The 15792-nt window shown below is 32.5% G+C and overlaps 2 protein-coding genes and 1 long non-coding RNA gene across 3 annotated transcripts; 2 read left to right on the top strand and 1 right to left on the bottom strand.

The window, feature by feature from the left end:
* Positions 1–5247: 5247 nt before the first annotated feature.
* LOC140826816 (prefoldin subunit 4-like) lies at positions 5248–8129 on the top strand. The gene is made up of 3 exons (XM_073189326.1): positions 5248–5388; positions 5464–5580; positions 7587–8129. Exons 1-3 carry the CDS (start codon positions 5380–5382, stop codon positions 7845–7847), a joined length of 387 nt encoding a protein of 128 aa, XP_073045427.1. The 5' UTR covers positions 5248–5379; the 3' UTR covers positions 7848–8129.
* Positions 8130–8875: 746 nt separating this feature from the next.
* Positions 8876–14548, top strand: LOC140826818 (light-inducible protein CPRF2-like). The gene is made up of 6 exons (XM_073189327.1): positions 8876–9270; positions 11381–11480; positions 12295–12505; positions 13143–13218; positions 13303–13428; positions 13968–14548. Exons 1-6 carry the CDS (start codon positions 8914–8916, stop codon positions 14367–14369), a joined length of 1272 nt encoding a protein of 423 aa, XP_073045428.1. The 5' UTR covers positions 8876–8913; the 3' UTR covers positions 14370–14548.
* LOC140826819 (uncharacterized) lies at positions 11754–12288 on the bottom strand. Its single transcript, XR_012116872.1, has 2 exons — positions 12047–12288; positions 11754–12006 (listed from the first exon to the last, which is right to left on the bottom strand). It is a non-coding gene; the product is annotated as an uncharacterized lncRNA (long non-coding RNA).
* Positions 14549–15792: the final 1244 nt, after the last annotated feature.

A 15792-nucleotide genomic window follows, 5' to 3' on the forward strand; every position in this document is an offset into this window, starting at 1 on the left:
TCATTTAGTATCTGAAATTTAGAATCAATTGGGTAGATCGATTATTTTAATTTAATATAAATTGTATAAAGATTAGGTCACGGTCTCACCTATCTTTATCTGTTAGATAGATCTCTTATTTGAGTCATCCATATAAAAATATTACTTTTTATGTGAAAAGAATTATTTTTTTTAATATCGGTAACACTCATTTGCTAAAATTATATCATTATTAATTTTGTTAAAATCATTATTTTTTTATATATCAAGCAATAATATTATTCATTTACTGTTATATGTATTATTAATATTATTAATCTTACCTCGAATTTTCAAGGCAAGTTTAGGTATACCAACGCTTGGACAAAGCTAGAAGGTGTAGCACACGCGCATTAATTATTACATTTTTTATCAAATAAAATAATTAATATAAAACTATATATTATACGCACGTGTTAAAAATAATCATGTGTTTCATTAATATTATGTTATTTTTGTAATTATCATAACAAAAACATATTATAATACCAAACACGTCAACAAATTTATGCTTCATTGTCTTATTTTATGAAAAAAATTATATTAAGAGCTTACAACTTATAAGTTGATAAAACTATTTTAAATAAATTTAGCAAAACATCTTCTTATTTAAAATCACTCACACATACTAAGTCACTCAAAACATAATTATTAGTATGGAAACTAAAAATATCATTCTTAATAACAACATATTTATTATATACTGGCAATTCCTAATATGCATAGATCCAACAATAATTCTAGAATCATGCATAAAAGGGTCCAGGAAAATTTCTCTTTTACTTTAGATATTCCACGAAATGTTCAGTCGAAAAGGATACGATTAGCTTAGCAGACTCCAAAATCGAATCAATTTAAAGTCAATGTTGATGCAGCGATGATCCCTAATTTGAACTATTTTGGAGTGAGTGTGGTGGGCAGAGATGATTTTGACATTGAAATCTAATTTTAAAACAAAATTTCAATTCCAGATATAATTATAAAAACCCTAAACAAAAAAAAAAATGTCGTTGTCTCCTTGCTAAACTTCGAATGATTATGAATACACTTTGGTTGAGTTATTTAAATAAGGATAGATTAATAGTCAAATATTTATCGTTAAAATTTTAAGTTGTTTTAATAATCATTTTGACCCGGTTTAAGATCCAACTTTATGGATAACTATTTGATCAATAAAATTGGATCTTGAACCGGGTCAAAATGATTATTAAAACATCTTTAATTTTTAACGATAAATATTTGACTATTAATCTATCTTTATTTAATCCACTCAACCAAACACACCCCTTGTTTTTAAATGATTGGTTGTGCTGCCTGCTTTTGCTGACCATCTTTGGCACATCACATTAATTTTGCAATTTCACGTTCTTGTGTGTTACTGGAATTGATGAAAAGAGGCTTCCATGGATTGCAGATGTAATATACAAGTACATGATCTTCAAATGTTGGATTTCCGTTCATTTTGATATTCAATTTAACGGTGGATCACATTTGGAAAAAAGAGTAAGAGTAGAGGATCCATTCGGGACGTACAATTAGAAAATGAGAACTAAATCGATAAAATGACATATGAGGAGGGACCAAAAAGGGAATTATCCCATTAGAAAATTAAATTTTATGAGCAAAAAACGTTTTTTAAATATATGACTTTTAAAAATCCAATTCGACATTATCTCATGTCCAAGTATATGTGGCCAAAGCTTATATTATATAAACTAAAAAAACTGTGAAGTGCAGACATGGCTAATTTGAGAACTTGCCTTCTTTTGGGGACAACACAATGGACAAATCAACATCAAACTTTCGGTATATTATTTGCAACCAAAACATAGATTCAACAAAACAGACGAAAACACAAAAAAAAAAGAGTAAAAAAAGCCAAGAGACAAGAAATTTAATAATGCACTAGTTTAGTTATTGGTGTTCTTTTGCAAGGAAACAACTTGAGCTGATCTTTATCTATCAGTAGTGATATCCAGGGGCAGTACTGTAAACTAGTCATGTTTCTTTCAGAGTCTGCTGGTGTAACGTATTGAATCGTTCATGGTAGTTGAAGCCAATAGGTTGGTAAAAATCTCCGCTAAAGTTACAAAATGATTTTTTGTCCAGTAACTTGTCCAATTTTGAATTTTCGTCTGTTTATTTGTCAAACTTTGGTTTGGTGCACTAATTTTTTATTTTTGACTATTTCGGTCCAATTTTGGTGTCAACATTAACACTGTGGCGAAATTGAAGCACAATCCACCAAAAAAAAAAAAGTTACATCGAACTTTAAATACTTAATAGGCCAAAATTGAAGATGAAACAAGTTACTGGACCAAAAACTTGTGTAAGACGGTCTCACAGGTATTATTTGTGAGACGGATCTCTTATTTGGGTCACCCATGAAAAAGTATCACTTTTTATGCTAAGAGTATTACTTTTTATTATGAATATGGGTAGGGTTGACTCGTCTCACATATTATGATCCGTGAGATGGTCTCACATGAAACTCACTCATTATTAAATTACTACCTTCAAACTTTGATTATCCGTTGAGATGTTCATATTTAATATCACATTTCATATATTGTTGATATTAATCTTAGTGTGATTAATAAGTTATCATATTTCATTTAATTTTGGTACATTTTTAAAAATCCTACTAGAATCTCGTTGCATCTTGCATCTTGATAAATGTTGGTCCATTTGGAGATGATCGGCTAGTATTTATTGATCGTACTTAATGACTGATAAAGAAAATTTTCAATGTTTATGAATATTGGAACTGACAAGCATGTTTTATTTTGTGTTGTTCGAAATTTATGAGTTTGAGTTGCTTATTTTTGTTGAAGCTATATTTTTAGCTATTAGTCGTAAGTGCATCGCATATTTTGAAAATACCATTTTTAAAAATATTTACATTAGTTAGTTATTTATCTATTTTTTATCAATTTCATCTTTCAAAAATACATGCGAATAGCTAATTATAATTTCATAGGGGAGATAAAATATGTTCTTAACTTTTTTATTTTATTTTTTCGAATCACACAAAAGATGAAAAAATATGTTAGATAATATTATTTTATTCAAGTTTTTTAATCATAAAAAAAGGAGATTGATGGGTTAAGGAATGCTAACACTATTGATTGAGATGATAACAAAACTTGATATTGTATATAATATATTTCATTAAGTTTGCATTTGATATTTGTCAAATAGAAGTGAAAGGTTGTTAAAATTATATTTCAGCACAACTTAGTTTCTAGCGAGCTGAAATCTTTTGATGATATCCATAATAATGCAAATAACAATCCGCTGAAACGAATGAATAGAAAACTCAATTTTCCAAAGTTATATTTCCAACAGCTAAGTTATCTAGTCAAAATATTAGTCTCAAAATCAAGCTGAGGGAAACAAAAACTTCAATCAGCTTAGTCTGACCAGATATGGTATTTTTGACATATATCTCAACTCGGTTATTGAATGGAATGGTTCACTATGCGTTACGTAGCTAAGAGAATGATATTCAAATCATATTCACAAGTCAAAGTTTGAATCATATCAAAGGAAGCTGATAAACCAAGATAAATTTACTGATTATGCACTAAATGAAGAACATGTTCCAAATTACAGACAGTTTGATCCATCAAGAACATCTCTCTAATACAAACTTGAAATTGAGTGATTCTTGATCCAATGAAAATCTAAGAGAAAGAGTTACAATTTACATGTTTATCACTTTGCCTATAAATCGATGAATCAAAAGTTACAGTAAAAAATAGAGAACAACTCATTTGGAACAAATCATATCGAAAAAACTGTTAAGCTAATCAGATCAGCTCATTCAGACATATCAACTCAATTGTTCAAATCAGTTTCAGAAAATGCCCAAAAATACGTATTTGATCGTTGCAATGTCAGAATCTGTATGTAGCCTTCCGAAACGGTCATATAATTATTGGAGGTTATAAATATAATATATTGAAGATCAAATACAAGCTTTGAAGATGATTCAAAATATGAGCGATCTATATGAAAAAATATTAGTTAGAATGAGAGCATGCCAAAGATGGAAAATATTAATAAATATATAAGCTTAAGGGGAGTTTTTCCCTTATATTTGATGATACATTTGAGAGATAAATACACTATAATAGATTAAATCATCACATACAATCACTCACACATATATCTAAGAGTTGAGCTTCAAAGTTCAGATAAGTGAATTTCATAAAAGATATTAAAGATTGGGTGTTTAGTCTTGATATACGAGATATTAAATATTATGCGGATTGTCATGTGTCGGACTACAATCAAGTTTGTTAGGAGTTTCAATTAAGAAATTAATAAGTTCTAATTTGAAATGTGTTTGTACAAGGAGTTGTATAAATCAAAGTCTTCAGTATTGATGCATTCACCTACCATATTAAATATTTGAAAAAAAATAAAAAGTAAATGTTCAATTATATGTGAAGTCTTTTCATTTTTTTTAAATTTAAATTTGAATTTGATGTCCCTAGAAAACATAAAGTATATTTAAGTATCTGCATTGATTATATCATTTTTCGATTACGATTTTGGATTTTGTGTTAATTTTATATATTTAATTCTCACTAATCTCTAGCATATTAAAAAAAATATTTTTTTTACATAATATTATGTTTTTGAATAGTTTAAATGAGTACTATTTTGAATTTTTGATATGTTGACTAGCCGTAAATAAATGTTATTATTTTTATTATTATTATTATTATCTTAATTAGAATTTTAATATAAAATATTTTCCCATGTTTTCAAGACTAATAAATTTTTTAATAATAATTTATTCATATAATAAAAGACACAAAATTTAACTTTTTAAAAGTATATATTTAATTTTAAAAATTAGATAGATAAGATAATATATAATATTTAAATATATTTTAATTATTTTTGGTAACAATTACACTCATTATAAAATTTATGTGAGTATTATATCAAATAATATAAAAATTTTAAATATAATAATTTTTAAAATAATATTTAATTTTTTTGTATTGAAATCATTTGTATTTCATATTCAGTAAGTTCCGAATTACAACTTTGACGATAAACAATAGAATGCATGTAAATAATTTCGAGAAATATTTCAAGCTAAATTATTCACCACTTAATTTGCATTATTTTTGCAAGGTTAAATCTTCACATCATAAATTTAAATATATATCAATAATTCTAAATAATTATTCAAAAATTTGATATTGCACATGACCCATGGGTGAAATACTTGGTTTAATTTAAAGAAGCCAAAAGTTCTCCCAGCCAGCCAGGTCGCTTTTGTCCCCCATTAGTAGTACCTCCGACTGATTTCGAGCGATAGCTGTTTAAATCCGGCGAAGAATGCAAGAGGTGAGTTAATCCAGCGTTATGTATTGAAATCAATCACACATATTCGCTTTTTAAATTCGATTTTCTTGTAAAAAGGCTGGAGCTTCAGGGTCGGAAGTGGAGGTGACCTGGGAAGATCAGCAGAATATCAACAAGTTTGGGAGATTGAACAATCGGCTTCATGAGTTAGACGATGAAATCAGGACTGCCAAGGTTATTTCTACTTTTATTTTTTAATTGTTTTTTCGAAGTTTAGGATCTTTTGTGTTTCCGCGATGAAATCGTACTAGTAATAACAAACAGTAAGGCAAGTCTCCTGATCGGAGATATTGAATAAAAAATGGTCAGTGAGCTAGCATTTGAATTTTAAAATTTACCTAGTTTTAGAATGACTGGCAGTTACCCTATTTGAGATTGTTTCTCTTAGTCTTAGTTTCATTGCCATCTTCATTAGCGTAGGTGTACCCAATACTTTTTTTGATTGAGCCCGGGGAGGGGAGAGGTAGAAAGTCATGTTTTTAACAAATTGTTCCGGAATTTTGATTTTTTGTTTTGTATTTGAAGGGGCTTGTCGTCCAATACCCCTATTTATGGTCCGTTTATGAGAAAGATGTAGTTGGGTTTAACACTTTGACCACTTCAACTTGCTCATAACCTTAGTCTATTTATTATTCTAAGAATGCATATTCATTCTGTAGGAAGTTCTGAAACTCAGAGAGACTATTGAACTAAAAATCCACTCTGGATATAACTTTTTTTTTTGTTGCACTTGTGACTTGGCTGTGTTGTTTGGTGTTCTGCTTTTTATGGCTGATAAACTGTATTTGATTAGTGCAGTCTGACAGATATTGGTCGCGAGGATATACCCTCTTGGAATTGAACTTTTTGAAGTTCGAGTTTAGTTTCACTGCGTCGTCGTAATTTCCTGTTTCTTTATATCTTTAGTTTCAATCCGTTCGGGATATCTTTTCCCAGGAGTTCGGCCATTGGATTTTTTGGGGCAACTTTTTTACACAGCCCTCAACTAGGGCATCCTAAAATTGTTGGATTTTTATATTTGCTTTCTCCTTGACTTCTGCTTTAAGGCATCAGTTTTCCTTATCAGTTATGGTATAGTTATTTGCTTGGAATATTTTTATAAGCCTAGGAACTTAGAAAGTGGATACGGGGGAACACAAATACAGGTTGATGTAGCATGATATTTAACTGCAAATATATCCTACGTGCGTTACATGTTGGGTCTGTTATAAGTCCATACTCCTGGGTCTTTTGGAAAAATATCTAACCAATAAGAGCTTCTGCTGGATGATTATGAATATGTTCAACAAATCATAGATGAATTTGATTTTGAGGTTTTGTTAAAATCTGTAAGCATTGGTGCTGTCATCTATCTTGTCAACAGTAGCCTATGCCCCTGCCTCGGTGCCCTTTGCCACAGAAAGTTCCAATTATTTCGAGAAAGCTTGTTTTCTTTGCTGAACTACGGCATCTCAGATGTCTAATTGAGATATCATTAATATTAGTTATTTTCCAAAACTGTTTTATTATCTAGCTTTATGTTACTGTTGGACGTAATACATGCATATTTCATAATCTTAGGAGATCCCACTATTCTGGGGGATGCAATTATAACAATCCTTTTCTGAAAAATACCAAATGCATTGAGTGATAATGTGCTTTATGCATTAGATTTGTTGAAAAGTGATGGTTTCCGTCATCTGGCTCAAAATATAAGCTAATGCCTATCAAAATTAGAAAGAAAAGGAATTGGAGAAAATACTGAAAATTATCCCAACGGATGACTTTTATCAAAAAAAGCTCAACGTTTGTACTGTCAAGTTTTGCCTTCAGGCAACATCGTTGTAGATTGCTTCTTTTGTAACCCAATTCTCATAAATTTTGGATTGGGATGGTAAAAAGAGAAGATATAAGCTCTGGTGAGGATATATAGTACGTGCAGAGAGAGGAGATAATAGTGTTTTATACGGCCACGTGCTAGGAACATTGATTCATATGACGTTCTTTGTATGTAACAAATGATGCATTTTCTGAAAAAAAAATTCAGAATCACGTGTAGTTCATTTACTAAGTGGTCTGCCAACTCGATTTTGCTTTTGTAGTACTTGTACTCCAAGTACGTTATATCTTGGCTAAGTTTTCAAGTCTCAGTTATTGTTGTTCACTTTGAGTTTCTGATTCCACATAAATATCTTTGTCAGGAAACAAATGAAAATCTCGAGGATGCAAGCAATGAGTTGATTCTCACGGATGAGGAGATTGTGCGATTCCAAATAGGGGAGGTGTTCGCGCATGTACCTAAGGAAGAAGTCGAGGACAGAATTGAGAAGATGAAAGAGGTCACCAGCAACAACTTGGAGAAACTAGAGGCAGAGAAGGAGCTTATAATCACGCAAATGGCAGAGTTGAAGAGGATTTTGTATGGGAAATTTAAGGATTCTATCAATCTTGAGGAGGATTGAGTAAAGTTCATGTTCTATTACATGCTACAACGGGCCTCATGAAGATCGTCGGAATATGAGAGTTGTATGGAGTCCTAACCGCAGTGGCATATCTCATCCAACTGCTGTTTGATCTAAGACTTTGGTAACATATGATGCAAGGTGTTTGTTTGAATCCAAAGCTTTGAGAATTCTTGTATGTGTCATTTAATTCAAATTTTATTTTTCTCCACCGACACTGGTAATTTGTTTTTGGAGTATGTTTGAAGTCTTGACCTATTTGTCGGCAATATTTTTCATTTATTTTCTTGGGTTCCTTTCATTCATATTTTTTTATGCTATAAGAGTAAGATAAGTATTATTGAAAATCCTTTGCTTTTTTATTGATTGAGACCCAATCAAAATGATTGTTTTTTTATTTCGAAAATTATTATACACGTGATCATTGATAAATAATAATAATTATTAATGACAAATAGAATAAGTAAATTTACAAGTCATATAAAATTTCTTTAAAATACATGGGATAACTACTTAATACAAATTCTTCTAATGTCAAAAATGTTAATCTAAGATTAATATTAAATTCAAATTAAAAAAACTATTTAACAATTTTCAATAAATTATATCTCGTAGTAAAACAATCTTACAAACACATTAATTTTATTCTCAATCAACCCAAAGTTGGAAAAATGAATTTTATCACAAGATCTTTATATTTCGGGTCGATATTAGATGCATGCAAAGTTGTGATGATGTTCATAAATATGGTTGTACATTTATAAATACTAATATTTTCTCAATGTTGTGTATGTGAGAAATAGTTGATTCAATTTAAATTTATATATTTCAATTCATATTTTTATTTCTTAAAATATAAAATAAATTAGAGAAAGATTATTAAAAAATAATAATTATGAATTTTTAGTTATAAAATAAGAAAGAATTTTAAAAAGAACAAAGATTTGACCAGCCACACCAAACGTTAAATAGTGTACCATGTATGTCAATGGCTCGTCTATTATTTATTTATTTATATTCGTAAAAATAATAAAATATAAAATTAAGGATAGAGAGGGGGAGAGACATGGATAGGGTGTTTTCCGTGGATGACATAGCTGACCACTTCTGGTCGCCCAACCCGCCGCCGATTTCCCTCCACGATGAGGAGCACCACCACCCTGCTGCCGCGTCATCCTCATCGGAGACGACGCGGATAAATCGCAGCTCATCCGAATGGGCGCTCCAGCGTTTCCTGCAGGAAGCCGCCGCGCCTGATCACATGGCTGCCCCCAATCCGAAAGAAGACGACGTTGTCGAGATCAAATCCAATAAAAGTTTAGAATGGATCCCAAATGCCAATATTCCCGTAGATTCGGAGGAGTATCAGTCCTTTCTTAAAAGTCGGCTCCAGTTGGCGTGTGCTGCCGTTGCTTTGACCCGGGTATGACGTCACCTTCGTGATTATTTCTATTTTCCATTTTTTATTAAAAGAATAAGCTTTCGGAGTTTCATTTGTTGCTTATGAATTGATTTCGGCTGTTCATTGATGATGTTTTCTTCTTTGTTACTTTTGCTTAACAGCCTTAACTGTTGTACATTTTGGAGATTTATGAGAGAGTGAATTTTGATTTATATGATCCTCAGGAAGTAGTTAAGATGTTAAGAGTTGGATCGCCTTCGATTGTGCAGGATCGGTGTATGCCACTTACTTTTCCATTGAACTTTGTTTGTGCTCTACAATTATCCCATCTTAGATATTATCAGATTTTGATTTCGGTGTATTCACAGCCAAGTTTGACTGTCTGCAGATAAATGGGATATTATGAGTGTGTTGGATTAAAGGTGTGGAATTGAAATTTCATATTTATTATAGCAGATTAAATGTACTTGTTTCATATGAAGTGAGTGTTGAATTACTACGGCTCTCTGAGGGATATGTGCAGATTGAAAGTTTATTAAATGAAGATTTCTGTAACTTAATATACTAGTATATAAACTGTGCTCTATGTTAACCTTGGCGAGCTACTGTGGGGTCAGTTGCTAACAAACCAATTCGATATATTAAAATCAATTCAATCTCCAAGGATTATTCTGTGCTTGCGAAATGTGCCTTTGACTCTTTAAATGAATTTATAGAAAAAAAATTATTTCTTTGTTAATTAAGAATATGATGTGATATATTATTCGGTTTTCCTGTTCGCTATTCTCAAGCAGGAATAACTAAAGAACAAACTATGATACAAAAAAGTCTATTGCACATGTTATTTTCTAAAGATAGGGGCAGTTTTTTTTTTGGGAGATGATTTCAGTCACACTTCGGATTCTGGAAGAGTATAAGTTTTGTGTTCTGATCCATAGTTTCTTTATATGTTTCATTATGTGTGGAGGCCTTAAACCTGAACATTTCATTCGCGTCTATCTTATCCTCAAGTATCAAAGTTTTCTAAAGACTGCTAGCTGAACAACAATTGCACACAATTAGGAATGAACCCCTTCCAGCCAAAACAAGATTCAAATTAAATGTTAATTTATTTCTCCATTAATTATAAATTCAAGTATTGAAGCGAATAACTCAAAGAAACTTAATACGAAAAATTGACCTAGTAGGTATAGTTGAGAAAAAACACGTGTCATTAATTAATTAATTTATGACATGCGTTTTTTCCTCAACTATGGCTACTAGGTCATTTTTTTCTTATTAAGTTTCTTTGAGTTATTCAGTTCAATACTCGAATTTAATTTCCCTCAAAGTCAATACAAGGCTGGTGTTAGCAGATGCAAGGATGGCGTTAGTCAATACAAGGCTGGCGATAACGTGAATAATATTGTTGCTCCCAATGCTGGAGACATAAATTGGCTATATTTCCAAGTCCAAAACAAGGAAACTTGAACCCTCGAATCATAACCTCAGTATCCATAAAATTCTTCATACATCAAGTTGCAGAAGCATATGCACAATTGTTGAGAATTATCTAGAAGAAACTTAATACAACAAGAAAGTAGACATTTTATAACTTGAAATAAGGTTTCAACAATAAAATGTCTATTTTGTTCTTGAAGCGAAAATTTTCGTGTTAGTTGTTTTAAAGTATTATGCCTTCTGATTTTCTTGAAAAAGTTCTCTAAATCACGAATTTTTTATACATGTCAAATTATCCTTTGAACAACTATAATTACTCAAGCGCCTAATTTTCTCATTACGAGTTTACAAGACAAGCACGATACGAAGAAGTATTTTCAGTTGCATAGATTTTTTAAATCTATAATCGATTCACCATCTCAAATTATTTTCGGATAGAAAAGTACTTTCCTAAATCTCATAAGGTTTCTATGTTGAAATAAAATTCATTGGTTTGAGCCCACAGAGTATGCATTATTGGCTTATGTCCTAGTTTATTTTCTAGGCTTTGGTTAAATCATTATTGTGTGATCAAAGATAAAACTATAATATGAAAATGCGCTAATCATTTCACTGAAAAAATTACGACTTTAATATTTACTTTTTGAAATAAAAAACGGACTTTGCATTGTAAATTGATTTATTTATTTAGGCCGCTAATGGCAAGGCTCAAGAACCTGCAATCACAGGACGTTACAACAGTTCTCAGGCCATTAATGCATCACAACCGGGTTCTCATGTTAATCATGAAGGTTAGCATGAAATAGTTTCTGTCACAGTTATGTAATTTCCATGCGCAAGGAGGTACAATGATGTTTGTGGAGATGTCTATACATGTATTAAAAAACTTTAACGTGTATTTGGACTAATTAATCATTTCTTGAATATGAAATGCATATAAGGATTCTTATTTGGTAGGTGTTTTGTAACATCAAGGCTGCTGGCTATTTAGAAAACTATCAGTTATCACACTATTTTGTCAGCTAGTCCTTTGAATGAGTGCTTGAGTATTGAAGTGATTTGGATCGTCATTTGGTCATTCAGACATTATCTGGTGTCTAATCAACACAGCTAAATGACAGGAAAACTTTCCAGCTTACCTATCCAAACTAACTGTGCACTTGTCTTATGGAGACCTAGTGATTAATTCCTCTACTTGCATATAATACAGAAACGGGAGGTGCCTTTCGGCCTAGTCTCAATACTTAAGCACTAGAAATCATGAAGCTCGGCAGTTAGAATCACATTTGCATCCAATATTGCCACAAAGTTTGACACCTAGATTCACACTTGCATCCAAAGTCCATAAGTTTGATACCTAGATTAACACTTGCATCCGATATCCATACATAGTTTTGGCGCCTAAAAATTTAGAGAATCTGAATATGTTTAGAAAATCAGAGATGTAAATGCTGTCAAAAATTGAAATCACGAGGTTTAAGTGTTTGACTGTCGAATGAGGCATCTGAGATCGCTACTCCAATTCATGCGACCTGTCACAATATTGTCTTTGAGTTGTTTGGCAATTTGTTCATCTGCTACTTGATACAAGTATGCCTTCTGTAGTGAGTGGACAAGATTCTTCAAAGCTACATGACAGGGAAGATGGTGGACCAGTTGGCGCAGCTGCCCCATCTTCAACGTCAAAGAAATTTGGGGCCCAGGTTAAGTCAACAACCAGTGGATCTTCAGGGGAACGGTGGGATGATGATGAAGCCGAGGGAGAAACCGAAACAACTCAGAATATGGACCCTGCCGATGCAAAGCGCGTAAGAAGGTGAGCCTACTCTTTTAGTAGTTTGGTGGTTTACTTATAAAAAAAGTTGAAGTTGAATCGTGCTTTCCCTTAGCTATTTTCCTTTTGGAGTTTCCACTGATATTAGCTTTACTGCTTAAATGTGCAAGTTTGAGAAAACAGTTTGTTAGTATATTAAATAATTTTGTTGCATTATGTTTGAACTTTGGCAATGAAACTGAACTTTCTATTTTCGAGGTGCTCATTAAAAAACCATCTAATAGTTCTTCAAGCTGTGCGGAGATGTTAAAAGTTCTTCTACTGTAGTCTGTAAATAAGGAAAATAATTATTAACAGAACTTTCAATTAATTTATAAACCAGTCTGAGAGCGGCTAAGTATCTATATTCTGAAATATATCCATATTTGAATTTTTTTTAATCTCAAGCATGTCGAAGGTTGTATCGTAGTAAGTTTGGTAGCTGGTCCTTGATTACCTGACCAAAATAGCATACACAAAATATCATTTACCAAGTTAAATTGAAACTATATTGGTCATCTTATAAAATGATCCATTCCTAGTGGAATATTTGAGAATAAAAACTTGTTTCAAATCAGTTGATAAAAACTCCAAGCTAATGCCTCAGTTCATTAATTATTTTAATTATTGTGCTGTTCAGAATGCTTTCAAACCGAGAATCAGCTAGACGCTCAAGAAGGAGGAAGCAGGCCCATTTGACTGAGCTTGAGACACAAGTAGTGCACACCTCTTTTTTCTTTTCAAAATATAATCTTCTCCCATTAAATTTTGGGCTAGATCTTGGTTTTGCTCCTTCTTAGGTCGGTCAGTTAAGAGTTGAAAACTCCTCATTGCTGAAACGCCTCACAGATATTAGCCAGAAGTATAATGAAGCAGCTGTAGACAACCGAGTTCTGAAAGCTGACGTTGAGACTTTGAGGGCAAAGGTAACTTAATATTATCTATCGATTTCTCTATTTCAAATACTATATAGCCTTTAAATTAGAGATTACTTAATTTTCTGTAAGAAATATTAAACGACAAGGCAAGCAAATATAAATTATCATGACATTATCAGCGAGTAAACTAATGCTTGTAGATGGATTCTGAGACCTCTTTTCTCTCTGAAAGTGGGGACTATCATTGGATTAGTAAATTTTCTAGAGCATTCATTTACATGTGTGGCATTGGATATTTTTTCTAAATGTGAAGAGCTGTAAAATTAAAATTCTCTAATATCCTTGGCTCTTCAAAAACTTTTACAACTTGGCTCGACCTCAGAAGCTGCAATCCATGCATGATTTATTCTCTAGATAATTATCATTACAAAAAAACCTCAAGTTCAGGACCCAATCCTTATTTTTCAACATTTTCACTCATTTTTTATGATTGAATTTACTTTTAGTTTAATATAAATTCTCTAATACAAGGTATTGAGGCTTGTCAAAAACTACACGTACATTTCATTGTACTACTCTTTTTACAGGTGAAAATGGCTGAAGAGACCGTTAAAAGAGTTACTGGATTGAATCCACTTTTCCATGGCATGTCTGAAATTTCTTCAATGGGCATGCCGTCTTTTGTCAGTAGTCCTTCCGACACATCAGCCGACGCGGCTGTACCAGTTCAAGATGATCCAAAACCGCACTATTATCACGACTCTTCAAATAATCGTTTAACAACAGCTCAAGATCATAGGATTCAAAATGGTTTGATAGATATTCCGGTGGTAGAGAATTCACGACAGAGTGCAGCGGAAGCAGTTGGGGTGAAGAAGATTGGAAGAAGCGTTTCTATGCAGAGAGTGGCTAGCTTGGAACATCTGCAGAAGCGGATTCACGGGGGAGTAGCCGGTTCCTCTGGAACTCAGGGCACTAGAGAGAAGTGAATCTTTGATGATGATCTTGCCTCAAGGTTTTTCATAATTATTCCATTTATGCAACCGAAGTGACATTTATGTATAAATTCTTTGGGACAAAACTCATTCTGTCTTCAACCTTTTGTATGTGATGTTACCGATACAACTTATTCAAAGTTGTAAGTTCTTCAAAAGTTGATATCTTTTCACTTCTGTGGTTTATCGCATTGTTTGCCTTCTTTATTAGTACAAGAAAATTGCGAAAACAATTAATCATATGCATCATCAAGGAAACAATGACTCTTATTAAGGATATCGAATGCCATCCTTCAGTTTTGGTTATGTAGATTAAAACGATAAATCAATTACTCATGCATTAACTTTAAGCCTTGCTTCTTACCGCTGTTGACCCATATCAAACACCCCAGGACTTTTAATGACACCTCCATCCAGAGATACAGCTCCATTTGATACAAAAGGGAGATCCTTATAAGCATGTCTTCCCTTGATCTGTATACTTGCAAATTGGTAAAGAGGTTATAGAATAGTGACTCTCTTAGGTTGTGCCCATCACTTGAGATACCATTTAAGTTGGTGATGTCGATGGTGATCATATTGACATGAGCAAATCCAAGAAACCCAGGAGGAATATCTCCGTTGACGAATCTTGGCTTTAAAAGATCAAGCCTCTGTTGAGGGTCGTCATCAATGAAGTCGCCAACATATGGTCTAGACATACACAAAAGTGAGTATCAAAATAGAGGTAAATTTTAAATCAGACAGCGAAACACCCACCTTAGTTTTTGAAGACAAATGATACGAAATCGGCCATCCAAGAATCTGCCACTAGATACTCCAAGAGCACAAAGACCCAAACTTTTTATCTATTAAACCTTGTCTGTTGAATGTTTCCAGGGCTTTGACACCCTCATAGGAGGCCTAGATACTCTGAAAGAAGCCTAAGCCCCATAATTAAATAGCAAATAAGTTAGCCAGATTAGGATTAGTAGTCAAGTGTTACTTCACTCACTTTCTTAAATTAAATTGACAAGTGCGCTATCCACAAGGAGTAAATTTCCATCCAATTGCTGCAGCGAAACATAAAGCACAATGGACACTCTGCTTGAGTTCATAAATAAATAACTGACACTCTGCTTGACAATCGGAGCGGATCGAAAGGGATTCGTTAATTAATCTGTGTCGTCAAAAACGAATTTCGCATGCTTTCTACAATTCATAAAGTAATCTTTTTAATAGCATAAAATATTAGTTGTTCTTTTCTGATCCCAACTCCCTTTATCACCAAATTCAAGTCTTCCAAGTCCATCGGGGCTGAAACGCATGGAAAAGAATTTGACTCAATCCCTTTGCCGGCTAAAATGCTAGGCACAGATACATTGTCCATCCAAGCCCGAATAGACCATTAGGAGCTGCTGTTTCCAAGAAATCACCG

The sequence above is a fragment of the Primulina eburnea genome, chromosome 3 (assembly GCF_022965805.1).
Source record: "Primulina eburnea isolate SZY01 chromosome 3, ASM2296580v1, whole genome shotgun sequence".
NCBI classification, from domain to species: domain Eukaryota; kingdom Viridiplantae; phylum Streptophyta; class Magnoliopsida; order Lamiales; family Gesneriaceae; genus Primulina; species Primulina eburnea.